Source organism: Geotrypetes seraphini, chromosome 8, assembly GCF_902459505.1.
Source record: "Geotrypetes seraphini chromosome 8, aGeoSer1.1, whole genome shotgun sequence".
Classification (NCBI taxonomy): Eukaryota; Metazoa; Chordata; class Amphibia; order Gymnophiona; family Dermophiidae; genus Geotrypetes; species Geotrypetes seraphini.
In genome coordinates, this window is record NC_047091.1 from 115645079 (window position 1) to 115658908 (window position 13830).

A 13830-nucleotide genomic window follows, 5' to 3' on the forward strand; every position below is an offset into this window, starting at 1 on the left:
AAAATGGGGGAAGGTGACGAAGCTCAGGAGGTTATAGGTAACGTGACCATTTATTTTTTTCATCAAAACGGGACATCTATTAATTGTCAGTCCCACCTCCAATCCCGCCCTAACCCTACCCCAATCCTGCCTGGAATATCCTCTCTGACATCAGAATTGACGTCGGGAAGAAGGCTTCTGGGTGGCAATTAGCAGCAGCAGCAGGGGGTGGTGTGTTGTTGAATCGGTGCTGGAGGGAGGTAAGGAGAGCAGCAGCAGCAGCGGGGGGACGGTTTGAGGGGAGGCTTTTTTTTTTGCGCGCCAGGGAGGGAGAGGAAGTGATCACCTGTCCCGTTGTCCCTGCGCACAGCTTCGGGACGCTGTCCCTAAAAATGGGACATTTCAGCATCCTGAAGCTGTGTGTGGGGACAACGGGACTTGGGATCTAAAAACGGGATGGTCCCGTTCAAAACGGGACGTATGGGTACCTTAGTTATAGGGGAACTCTTCTAATATTACAGGTTGAGGGGGAGGGGCATAACAAAGCTCAAGGGATCACAGAGGAACTCCTCTAGTGTTACGGTAATTCAGTTTCTCTGTGATAATATAAACATAGTACCATAGTAAATGACAGCAGATAAAGACCCAAATGATCCATTCAGTCTGCCCAACTATACATGCTCTATACATCAGGGATCTCAAAGTCCCTCAAGGGCCGCAATCCAGTCGGGTTTTCAGGATTTCCCCAATGAATATGCATTGAAAGCAGTGCATGCACATAGATCTCATGCATATTCATTGGGGAAATCCTGAAAACCCAACTGTATTGCGGTCCTCAAGGAGGGACTTTGAGACTCCTGCTATAAATTAATCATTTAACTTAAATGGTCCTTTTTCTTAGATATTTCTGGACCAGAAACCTACAGCCTTGCCTGGTAGTGTGCTTAGGTTCTATCTACTGGAGTCTCTGTCAAAGCTCACTCCAGCCCATATGATCATCCTTTTATTATTTAATATTTTCCAGTTATAATTTACACAGAACAGTTTTTCCCTCCCTCTTTAAATAAGAGATGTCCTCTGCTTTTGCCACTGCGGCACATTGCCCTTCAGTTGTCATTTTCTCCTTCCTCTGATGAAGCTAAGAGCTAACCTTGGCATGTAGCACATAATTGGGTGTCAGGTCAAAAGCGCGCCGGGACAAAGGCGCACGCAGACAACTGAGAGCAGTGCGGAGGCGCGCACCGAAGAAAATGACTGTTTTAAAGGGCTCCGACGGGGGGGAACCCCCCCACTTTACTTTATACAGTTCGCGCCACGTTGTGGGGGGTTTGGGGGGTTGTAACCCCCCACATTTTACTGAAAACTTCACTTTTTCCCTACAAAACAGGGAAACAGTTAAGTTTCCAATATAATGAGGGAGGTTACAAGTGGCAGCTGGAGGACACCTGCTCAGCTTAGAGGGAACACTTACAACCCCCCCAAACCCCCCACAACGCCGCCGCGATCTGTATTAAGTAAACTTGGGGGGTTCCCCAACAAAACCCCCCGTCGGAGCCCTTAAAAACACTCTTTTTCTTCGGCGTGTGCTTCCGTCTTGCGCTCAGTTGTCGGCACGCGCCTTTGTCTTCAGCAGTTTTGTCTATGAACCCATAATTGTGTCAGAAAATGAAGCCTAGAAACTCATCTTCGGCTACTCATTACTGGTGTCAGGAAAGTCAGCCGGGGCCACTAGGACTGGGGGAGAGAGTACACAATCCCCTTCCTACAGCCGCCTAACTCCATGAAGACTTACTACTTTCCTGTGCTCCCTGGCCTATTTGCTCTATAGACTTCAGGTAATTTGATCACTCTGCCTATCACTGACTGACAGGGAGCAGCTGTGTACCTGTCTCCAGTGTGGACTACTGAACTGATTTATCACAGCAGGGCATACCGCACTGATAACATTAACAGCTGTGTAACTATACAAACTTACTCTGAGAGGAGCTCAGCTAGAACTTGAATTCCTTTTTAAAAATGGTGCCAGTGGCAACACTCATTTTATAATTCCACATAGACCCTATGTAGTAGGGATATTTTCTCTCCCAGGGAAGTTGCCATGAGCCTATGTGTTTTGGTTCATTTCTCCTTATTTCAAGAACGTTTCAGGATGTACAGTCAGGACAAACTTGTGCAGAAGACATTAGTTTTCCCACTGGTTAAGTGATATGGATACAGTAGACTCTCAGTTAACCGGCACCCATGGGGGATTGATAGATGCCTGATAAATGTAGTTTCTGGTTGCTTGAGAGTTACTATTAAAAATAGGCCTAACTAATACTATACTCCATACTATTTAATAGTACCATAAACTGTTCCAAACTACCGGACATGTGGTAGGCAAAGTGTGGGCGTACTCAAGCGTGGTGCTTAAATTTCCACCAGAAATTGATTTTATTTTCATTTTTATTTAAAGTATTACAGTATTTCTTTGATTTTATTTTGTTGTTCGCTTGAGTTCCGGTTAACAGAGAGTCTACTATATTAAGGATATCGGGACAACCACACTGTAAAAATCCACACAGGAGATGTAAATGTCAGGCCAGACATATGTTCGGTGTAATGGCTGAGGAAGGGTGGGGGGGGATTGGATTGTGCTGTGGGGCACGAAGGTTACCATATCTGTGCATACCCGCTGGCGCAGTCTCTCCGTCTCTTCTTGGTAAGCCGCCAGTCGTTTCTTCCACTGCTCCACGTTGGAACTGGCCTCCTGCAAGGCTGCCAGCAACTTGCTGTTGTTGTCTTGGAGACTGAAGTACTCAGCTTCCCACTGTACGTCACACACTGAGCTGAGGAGATGTCAGAACCAAAGGTCAAGTCAGATGCCCAAATCCAGGGGTCCTCAAATCAGTCCTTGAGGTCCACAATCCAGTCTGGTTTTCAGGACCTCCACAATTAATACATATGAAATCTATTTGCATGGAATGGAAGAAGTGAATGCAAAATGATTCCATTCATATTTATAGTAGAAATCCAGAAAAACAGACTGAGTTGTGGACCTCGAGGACTGAATGAGGACCCTTCCCTAAATCCCTGGCTTCATGCAGCCCTGTCCTCTCCCATCAGTGTCTCCTAGGCCTAGATGCACCCTGTAGGGGTCTGCACCGATCCAATTTTTTGGCCGATTCAGAAAGAACTATTGATGCACTACAAAGTTTGCATGCAAATGATTCACACAGATGTTGGTCATAATCCCTGACTCTGCCATCCAATGATCACTGTGAGAGCAACACTCACATGTGTGCAGAGTCAGCAGGGGAAGCCCGAAGAGCTGAGAGGCAGGGGAAGCCCTAAAAGCAGCCTCCTGCCACTCAACTGTTCGGGGCAGGAAACACGCACAATATCTGTCCCATTAAGAAAAAAAAAGCACCTATCCCCCTGCCGATGATAGCTCTCCCTGATAAACTAGTACCACGAGCTGCCCCCATCCCAACAGCGAAAACGGCAGGAGGAATGCCCTCTTCCTCCTGCCATGCTGACCTACCCCCCCAAAAGAAAATTGGCAGGAGGGATGCCCAATCCCTCCTGCCACCAAAGGCCCCCAAAACCCCATTCCCACATTTCACCTCCTTCCCCCCGCACCTTTTTAGGGAAGTTGGAGCAGGAGGGAAGCTCAGCCATCCCGCTCGTAGACCCGCCACTTCAAAATGGTGGCTTTTCCCTGTGATGCACAGGGAGGGGTCTTAGGCATCTGAGCCAATCAGGGCCTTAGGTTCCTCCCTCTGTATCCTGGGATATAAAGAGGAGGAGTCTAAGGCCCTGATTGGCTTGATTAAGGAGGCCGGTTCGTGGAGAGAGCAGTCATTGGCGGGGGTGTGTGTGCTTTTTTTTCTAATGGGGAAGATATTGTGCATATGCAACATGCACAGCATCTGTACCCGTTAAAAGAACAAAAAAGGTTAAACAGGTAAGCGATTGCTCTTGACCAGTCACTCTTTTGGATCGCTAAAAGCGATCACTTTTTTTTTAGTGAATTGGGAAGACAAGTTAGAGCATCAATCGCTTTACTAGTTTACATGTCAATTTAATATTAATCAGCTTATTTGCATGGTCAGATTGGGGAATGAGCAATCATGCAGAAAACTAGGCGGTGAGCCATTTTCTGCATTGGGTCAGCAAATGCAATAGTTGCTACAGCTGTTAAAACAGGTTTAGCAACGATCGCTGGCTTTAGTGCATCTGGGCTCTAGTCCCTTTCATATATACCTGGAGGACAGCAACAAGTTTCATGCCATTGGATAGAACATAAGGTAGTCCTGCATTTGCAAATTAAGAACTTGTAGTTCTTGATTCATAAATGTACAGCCACTTAGGCAAAACCCGGTCTGGCATAGCCTCTTAGCATGGAGTTTGTTGGTTCCTCTACAATTCCCACTTCTGTCCGATAAGCTATCTAAGCACGTGCACACACACCTCTCCCTCAGAGATTAAACACTCTGCCGCTCAACTCAACAGGAAAACTATGCAAGTATCCACCTGCTCAGCAGTACTGGTGGGAAAGGCGGGTTCACTGGAAGACGAACATGTAGTCAGGGCTGCTTTGAGATGTAGATGCCAACACTTCAGAATGACTGGGGGGTGACAAATATAATGCAAACTCACCCCTCCCTGCGCACAGTGAATATGCTTGCTCAATATTGGGGGTGCTGAAACCCACTGTACCCACAGAGCTGACTCCTATGCTGTTAGATACACTGAACTCAAAGCAGGACCTCAGAACTAGACTCAGCCAGTACCAGAAATTTGGCCTCAGTGACATCAAGCAGACAGGCCAAATGGTGCCCAGATAGTTGCCCCCGCCTATCCATTCTCTCCCAAATCTGATCCCGGCTTTGGGAAGCCACCCCAGGCCTTCACAGTGCCCTCAGATCTTTCAGAGGGGATGGTTGCTTTCTAATTCACTGTGCAATATGCAGGAAAAGAAAAAGGGTTTCTATGACAAGCTTACAAATTGTTTTAAGATGTAACAATTTGGCTTACGCATGTTCTTTCCTCCGGCACTGTAAAAGTGTATGATCTAGTCTAACTCACTCTTCAAACCCTCTTTAATCTGATAATTTTGCTTAGTTTCTGGACTACATACCTTTGACATTTCTTCCTTCACACATCCTGGTTATTCCATGCAAATGTACATGGCTAGAAAGGTACAGATACATATACACACATTCATCCTGTGAGTGAGTGAGTGAATATTTGAGAATCCTCTCATTATGGTTGCTTTTCTCTCTCCTGAAGCCTTAGCACACAGCTGTCAAGGGACAGGCCCTGACAAGGCGGGCGGCTCCACTTTTCCCCAGTGCTGTGAAAGTTAATCACAAAAAGCCCAAGGGAGACTCTGTGATCTATCTGATCTCAGCCACCCCATCCAGCCCAGTTCAGCCTTCCCTGATTTTTTTTTTTTGTCTGTTGCTAGACTCAGAACTGTCTCATGACTTGCATGGATCCCTTTCACTCTCAATTGCTATGGCAAAGCAAGATAGAAACTGAGAGAGAGAGCGGGGTTGGGGAGAGGCCTAGAGATAGAGAGAAGGGAGGAAACCCACAGGAGAGGAAGGGTGGTGGAGAGAGAGCAGGAGTATCTCAACAGAGTGACAGACTGAGCAGCTGGAAATTCATCTCTGGCAGAAGCCAGGTTGCATGTCTTCGTGCTTATTATTAGTAAATACATGACTCCAAGTCCCTGGGGTGGAAGGGAGTCACTGCGTCTGAGGTACACATATTGCTTCACCTCTGGCACCAAACAGGGAACTTCTTTTCAGAGTATACACATCTACAAAGCCATGTGCACACATTAATGCACCAGTGCGCAGTCATACAGATATGAATACATGAGCTGTAACACATGAAAGACAAGACATGTCTATACAACTAAGCACACACATGACCAAGTTTTTAGAGTTCCATTACAAGCCATCCTCCCCACCTTGACATATACATCCAGGCCAGCACAAACATCTTAAGAAGAGGGCAGTTCTATAAACCTATTCTATATAGGAAAGTAGGTTCTCTTTCCTTTTAGAGGCCAACCAAAACCATTTTTTTCTGTTTTGTCGAAACCAAATCTGCGACCAAATTTTGTTGCTCAGTTTCGGGCAAAACGGAAACTGTACATGAAACCGCACTGCACCCCCCCCCCTCCCCTCCTGGAAAAAGAGCAGTTCAATTCCAGGGCCCAGCCTCTCCCCCAGAGAACAAAGGCATGTATAAGCAATCAGACTGGAGCCGACATGCATAGGCAATCAAGTCCTACCCATGCAGGCTTCATTGTCAACATGGCTGCCACGACTTCTGGTAGAAGTCTCAGGAGATGGCCGCTTGACAACGGAGCCGGCAGGGGCGAGTGCAGATCACTCCTGCCCCCACTATGCCATCAGTGCTTTTAAGGTAAGCCAAAACCGAAGAAAGACTGAATTAGGATTTCAACGAAAACCCAAATGGAAACTATTTCTTTTACAGAATCCCAGCATGATCAGGTATATACAAGCATATGTGCTTAGGCATGAGAACTTACACCAGCCATGGAGTGAGTGGAAATGCCTGTGCTAAGATTTGGGAGAAAATATATAAGCACATAAGCACATAAGCATGGCCTCTGCCGAGTCAGACCATAGGTCCATCATGCCCAGCAGTCCGCTCCCGCGGCGGCCCCCCAGGTCAATGACCTGTAGTGATCTATTACTCAAGAGCATTTTGTCTTGTATAGTAACCCTCTAATTGTACCCCTGGATTCCCTTACCCCTCAGGAATTCGTCCAATCCCTTTTTGAAACCCAAAACCGTACTCTGCTCAACCACCCCCTCTGGAAGCGCATTCCAGGTGTCCACCACCCTCTGGGTAAAGAAGAACTTCCTAGCATTTGTTCTAAAACTATCTCCCTTCAATTTTTTTGAGTGTCCTCTAGTTCTTGTTGCCCCCGCCAGTCTGAAAAATCTGTCTCTCTCTACCTTCACTATACCCTTCATGATCTTATAAGTTTCTATCATATCCCCTCTAAGTCTCCTCTTTTCTAGGGAAAAGAGCCCCAACTTCTCCAGCCTCTCAGCATACGAGAGGTTTTCCATGCCCTTTATCATTTTTGTCGCTCTTCTCTGGACCCTCTCGAGTATCGCCATATCTTTCTTTAGGTACGGCGACCAATACTGGACGCAGTACTCCAGATGCGGTCGCACCATTGCCCTGTACAGCGGGAGGATAACTTCCTTGGTTCTGGTAGTGATACCTTTTTTGATAATGCCCAACATTCTGTTCGCCTTTTTTGAGGCCGCTGCGCATTGTGCTGCCGGTTTCATTGTTTTATCCACCAAAACCCCCAAGTCCTTTTCTAGGTTGCCCTTTCCCAATGTCATCCCCCCCATCATGTAGTCGTACATCAGGTTCCCTTTCCCGCCCTGACTGCCCATGCAAATGCTCACCCCGTAAAATACACGCTATCAAATATGCATGCATATGTACAGAACAGCACACAGCTGGATTTTTGACATTTATCTGTGTATAGTATATGCACACAGAAGAACCTATTTGCTGTGTCAATATTGGTACAGTGGTGCCTCGCATAACGGCCGCCTCGCACAGCGAACGCTGCGCACAACGAACTTCTTGTCTTGATCCGTACAACGGACTTCGTTTCACACAACGAAGTCGCCCGAGCTGCATCCGCGCCTACTGCTGATGCGTTGGGGGGGCGGAGCTACTCTCGCCGCTTCCCCGATGCTAAAAAAAAAGAAAAGAAAAGTGGACGGTTTGCTCGTTAGGGAGCTTCGTTGCGTTTTAGACATAAAAGGCAGCCCTTCCACTCCCCGAGCAGGAAGTGAAGGGAGGAGCCCGGAGCTCGCGCCGCTCAGCTGATCCCACGCTCGCGCTCCGCTCTAGCCGGTGCAGCCCAGGGCCATTGGAAGAGAAGCAGCAGCCGCTGGCCGTCATGGAAGTGCAACTGGCTCCCTTCCGGGCCTGGGCCGACTTCTTCCCGGGCTCCGATCGCTTCGCCAAGCCCGATTTCAAGGACATCAACAAATGGAACAACCGAGTGGTCAGCAACCTGCTCTACTACCAGACCAACTACCTGGCGGTGGCGGCGCTGACGGTCCTGGTGGTGGGGTGAGTCTCTTAAATTAAGAACTAGGACTTCCAATAATGATTAAAAAAAATGGACGTTTAACTGCAGTATTGGGTCCCTTCCTTTTACTTTGCTGAACAGCAGAAGGTGGTAGATGCTGGATTTGGCAAGGCCTTAACGCATGGCACTGCCTGCTCACTCCATTAGGAAACATACAGTGAAGATGTGCAAGATTCGATAGACTCTACTTAGTCTGTCTTTAAATTTAAAAAATGTGTGTTTTTAGATGTATCTAAATGAAAATAATAACAAAAAATTTATCTTTTTTATGTCATCTTAGCATATTTTATGCTGCAGAACGAATTATTTTGTTTTACATGTATTGTTATGGGAAAATGCGTTTCACATAACGAACTTTTCGCATAACAAACTTGCTCCTGGAACGAATTAAGTTCGTTGTGTGAGGCACCACTGTATATTCTTTATAGAATTAACCTATACCTACCCTAGGCAGTGGCGTAGTGAGGGTGAGAGGCACCCAGGGCAGTGGCGCCCCTCCCCGCCCTCTTCTCCACCCACCCACTCCTACCGCACGCGCACCCCCTTTCCCTTTCCCTACCCCATACCTCTTAACTTCTCCAGCATGAGCAGCCCACGTTGGCTTCCCCTCTGACATCACTTCCTAGACGCGGGACCCAGAAGAGATAGAGGTACGGTGGGGGGGAGTGTAGAGAGTGGGCGCAGTGGTTAAAGGGGGGGAGAGTGTGGTGCAGTGGTTAAAGCTACAACCTCAGCACCCTGAGGTTGTGGGTTCAAACCCACGCTACTGCTTGTGACCCTGGGCCAGTCACTTAATCCTCCCCATTGCCCCAAGTACTTTAGATAGATTGTGAGGACAGACGGGATAAATGCTTGAGTACCTGAATAAATTAATGTAAACAGTATCAAAAATTGAATAAATAAAAAGTGATGGCGTATGGCAGCGGTAGGAGTGGGAAGGAATGGGGGGGGAGAGGAAGAGGAGGGGTGCTGGTGCCCTGGTGCTCTCAACAAGATAGCGCCTGGGGCAGACCACCTCCCCATACTATGCCAGTGACCCTGGGGGAAGAGGTCACTGTGGACTCAATTCAATAAATGGCGCCGAAACCCCCCCACACTAAGCGCTATTCTATAAATGATGTTCAAAGTTAGGCGCCATTTATAGAATAGCACTTACTCCTGGGATCCCATGTGGTATAAATCTTCGTGCCAAAACTAGGCATGGATCCCCCTTTATTCTCTTTATTCTATAACAGCACACGTAAATTGCAGGAATACCCCTGATCACCCACCCATGGCTACGCCCCCGTTTTGGAACCATATGTAATCCGGCACCTAAAAATACACCCGAAAATTTTAATAAATGCCCATTAGTGCCGATAATTATTAGCACCCAGTTCTCGGCACTAACTGGCTTGCTATTCAGTTAAATTGCACACAGAAATCGGACGTGTGCCCAAATTTCTGCATATAGTTTTTAGTGCCATGTACAGAATTAGGCCTTGCATGTCTAAACTTATCAAAACATTCCCAAGACAAAATAGAGTCGTCACCCTTCTGAGCGCATTTTCTTCAGCCGTTCCTTCTCTGTTGTCAGCTCCACGTCAGCACTCTGACTTCTGAAAAACTTCTCCTCTCCTGGACCATTGGAACTAATGACAGGAGATGGCAACACCTGGGGGGAGGGGAAGCAAAGACAACATTACACACATGTTCTATGGTATATTATACACCCTGGTGGATGGGCACAGCAAACACAGTACAACCCAGATAGCTGGGAGGTATGCGTAAGATATATAAACACATCTTCGTGTGCGCATATAAACTCAATCCGCACAACTGTGGAGATATAACACACCTCTATGTAGGTACATAATCTCATCCCAGTCAGTTCGGGTGAAGTAGGCAAAGACATATAACACATCTATGTACATGCACATAAATGCATCATTTTGTCTGACAGCTGAAAATATTAGTGTGTCAGTAACTACAGAAGGGCTACAGCCCTCTCAGAAGGCCTCAGAGTGATGACATTGCTGTCAGATGTTTTGGGGAGAGAGAGGCACTGATTGTACCCCGACAAAACCATATATAAAACTTGTCCCAGGTGGCACCATTAAAGAAGAGAAGCCACAGAAGTAGCCACAGAGCTGCGAGATAAAATAAAAAAAAACCAGATTCCTCTATTGCAGCAGCGTCTGAATGGAGTGGAAAAGCACTTCCGAAAGCCGTAGCCACGAAGCAGCGATGCATTTGCAGAAACTCTCCGTCTGTTGTGGGACAGTGTTCATAAAACAAACAGAATGACGGGAATCATATAATGTACTCTCTTTCTTCTCTCTACCTGGAGGTTCCAAAATCACCCTGTGTCAGAGGGACAGGACAAGATGCTGCTGCATACATCTTTTCTGCTTCTGTCCAAGTAAGCATTTGCTTACTCCTAGTTTTAGTGACCTCATGCGCTGGGAAACCAATATAATAATTATTTAAACTTGATGGTACACCAAGGCTTTCCACAAGGATGCCTCCTTCAGGCAGAAAAGAAGAGGATCCAGATCTTTCAAGTTACAAACAAGCATTTTGCTTTTCCAAAGGATTGAGGAAAAGAATTAGGAGTTGTAGACCCCGCAATAAAATGATTGTACAAAATTATCACTTAGGGCTCCTTTTACGAAGCCGCGTTAGCAGCTTTATCGCATGCAACTTTTTAGTGCGTGCTAACCCCCGCGCCAGCTGAAAAACTACCGCCCGCTCAAGAGGCGGTGGTAGTGGCTAACGCGGCTGGCAAATTAGCGCATGCTATTACTCGTGTTAAACCGCTAACACAGCTTCGTAAAAGGAGCCCTTAGTGTTGATACCTCTATGTGACGGGGTGTACATCCCGTCACACAGGAAACCATGAGCCTGGGGAGGGGTTTCCCCGGGAGGAATCAGTATATGAGAACCACTTGGGTTTGAGGAAGGGCTTTATGGTAGGGTACCAGAAATTTTCCTTCCCGGAGAAAAAAATAAGGGAAAACTAGGAGTCCAAGATTACTTGGGACTAAACTAATTTACATCTAATTTGCATAAGATGTGAACCATAAAAGACTACAGTGCCGAAAGATTTCTCATGACTATTTTTGGTTCTGGTTTTAGCATATCAGAGTCCAAGATTCTTTTTGGAAGCCAAACAGGATGGCCAGGGAACTTTTAGTATTCATGGGATTTTTCTCACCATAACTAAAGAGGCAGAAAATTGGACTTCTGCCTGTTCTGGCTTTTACCTCTGAGAATTGTCTCTGAGTTTTTCTATAGAGACATTGAGCTCCTACTGGCGACCTTCGGGGGAGGGGAATGAATGTTGGCCTTTAGCCTTACCCCCGTAAGCTTAATCAGAGGAACCAGAGTGGATTGGAATTAATAGAGTGGACCAGAGTAAATGGACATCCATGTCACATTTTGTGGCAGTGTTGGAATAAAGAAACCACCTGCTGAGCTTTAGATTGAGTCCCCTTGGGGAAGGCACTAATCCCTAGCTTTTCCAGGTAATGGTACCTAGTTGGGGGGGGGGGGGTAGTCTGGGCTAGGGCTGTGACTGTTCATCTGCACTTGGACTTTGCTGTGTTCTTTCAGCAGGGCAATGGCATCCGAGGCTGCCTTAAAATGGATGACCGACCAGATCAAGCTCAACAGGAAGCCATTGAGCGTTGCTTCTTACAGGCCATGGAATAGCAGTGGAAACAGCGACAACTGCTGATGCAGTTAATGGAGGCATAGACAAAAAAATTATATCGTTTAGCAGTCAGAATACAGAAGGTAGTAGCCTGACCAGACACTGAGGTGAGATGAGGCATTGCAGGTCCCAGACGAGTTGGAGGGGACTGGACTAGAGGATTAACCTAGATCAAATTAGGAACAGGGGATGAACTGGAAGCACTTTTGAATAGGTCACTACTGTGGCCTGATGGCTGGCAGAACAATTGATCATTATTAGATTGGCCTCATATTTGTCTGGGGAAGCACAGGCAGCCTTTCAGGCCATAAATTCCAGTAAAGCTCTGACTATTGGCAAGTTTGGGTGGTTATACAGCAGACATGGGCAAACTACTGCCCGCGGGCCATATCCGGCCCATTTAGATGTTTACACCGGCCCACCAACCATCCAGCCCTTCTCCATGACTGGTATGTGGAAGGAGTGTGAGCGTCGCCACCCTCCGTCCGCTTATGGCAGGTGCGAGCTGAAGCGCTTTAGGGGAGCTGCTCCCTGGCTCTTCTCCACACAGGGGGCGGGGCGACTGGTGTGTGTGGAAGGAGCGCGAGCGTCATCACCAACCTCTGTTCGGTGCGGTCATGTGTTGCAAATGGCTGAGAGGAGGCCTCGAGCCTGAGCGGACGAAGCGCTTGTGGCAGGCACGAGTAGCAGTGCTTTAGGGGAGCTGCTCCCTGCACAGTGCTTTAGGGGAACTTCTCCTGCACATTGGGATCACCGTGCAAAGCACCAGCATTGCTAGTCCAGGCAAGTACTGAGAGGGGAGGGGAGGGTTGGGTGCTGGGAAGCTGCTAGACTAAGGAAAATAAAGAGAGAGCTGCTACTGGACTGGGAGGGGAGGGGGCTGGGAAACTGCTAGACTAAGAAAAATAAAGGGAGAGCTGCTACTGGACCTGGAGGGAGGGAGGGAGAAGGAGAGATGCTGCTAGGAGGGGAGGAGGGAAAGGGAAGGGAAGAGAGTTACTGTTGGATAGGGGGAGGAGGGAAGGGAGATGGGGTACTGCTGGACAGGGGAGGAGGAAAAAAGGAAGGAAACAGCTGGCAGGGAGATTAGAGGAGGGGAAAAGGTCAGGGTGGAATGGAGAGATCAGATGAGGGAAAGGGGAGAGACAGAGGAATGAGAAAGTAGAGAGAGATTGATGCTGGGAAGGGGGTCAGCAGAGAAATAAGGAGAGAGGGACAAAGATACTAGATCTGGTGTAGGAGAGATAAAAATGAAGAAAGCAGTGAAGCTGGAATGAATTATGAAAAAGGATAGAGGGGGCTCAGGCTGGATGGAAAGGAGAGAGGAGCATAGAAAAAAGGCAGAGAGAGCAGACAGGGGGAGAGGGCAGACAGTGGATGGAAGGGGCAGATGCTGGATTGAAGAGACAAAGAGGGCAGATGCTGGAAGGAAGAGAGTGAAAAGAAGATGAAAGCAGAAACTAGAGACCACAGTCTGCCCTTTTGGGGGGGGAGGAGGTTTCTTTCTGCCTTAGCCCTTTCTCTTACCATCATCATTCTGCGGCGCATCAGAACCCTTCCCCAGTCACCCGGCACCGCCCCCCCCCCCCTTGTCAACCTGTTCCTCTGGCAAATTTAAGAACCTATTGTGGGCCACGAGTCAAAAAGTTTGCCCACCCTTGTTATACAGGATAAGACTGGGACTGACTCTTCGAACAGTATTGAAGGAAGTTCAGGAAAAGAGATTTCCAGACTGGGGAATACCCTCGGACAGTCACCCAAAATTTGTTAGACTGGGCATCCTGGTGGCTGGAATCCAAGAAACATATTGTACAACCTTTACCAATTTAAAGTCCTGCCTTTTGGTCTCCATGTGGCCCCAGCTGCATCCAAATGTGTCATGAATCAGGTACTCAGACCTCATCAGAACTATGTTAGGACTTACCTAGACAATGTTATCATCTTCTCTACTAGGTGGGAACAACATATACACAATTTAGATGCTGTATGTAGGTCCCTTAGGCAG

The 13830-nt window shown here is 47.4% G+C and overlaps 1 protein-coding gene across 2 annotated transcripts in view; it reads right to left on the reverse strand.

The window, feature by feature from the left end:
* The window catches only part of HOMER3 (homer scaffold protein 3), a 112623-nt gene that overhangs the window by 20392 nt on the left and 78401 nt on the right, over window positions 1-13830 (reverse strand). For both annotated transcript variants that reach the window (XM_033956891.1, XM_033956892.1), the window contains exons 5-6: window positions 9664-9785; window positions 2651-2807 (exon numbers count right to left, since the gene is read on the reverse strand). In XM_033956891.1, the coding sequence (XP_033812782.1) occupies window positions 2651-2807; window positions 9664-9785 (279 nt within the window). The remainder of the gene's footprint in view (window positions 1-2650; window positions 2808-9663; window positions 9786-13830) is intronic.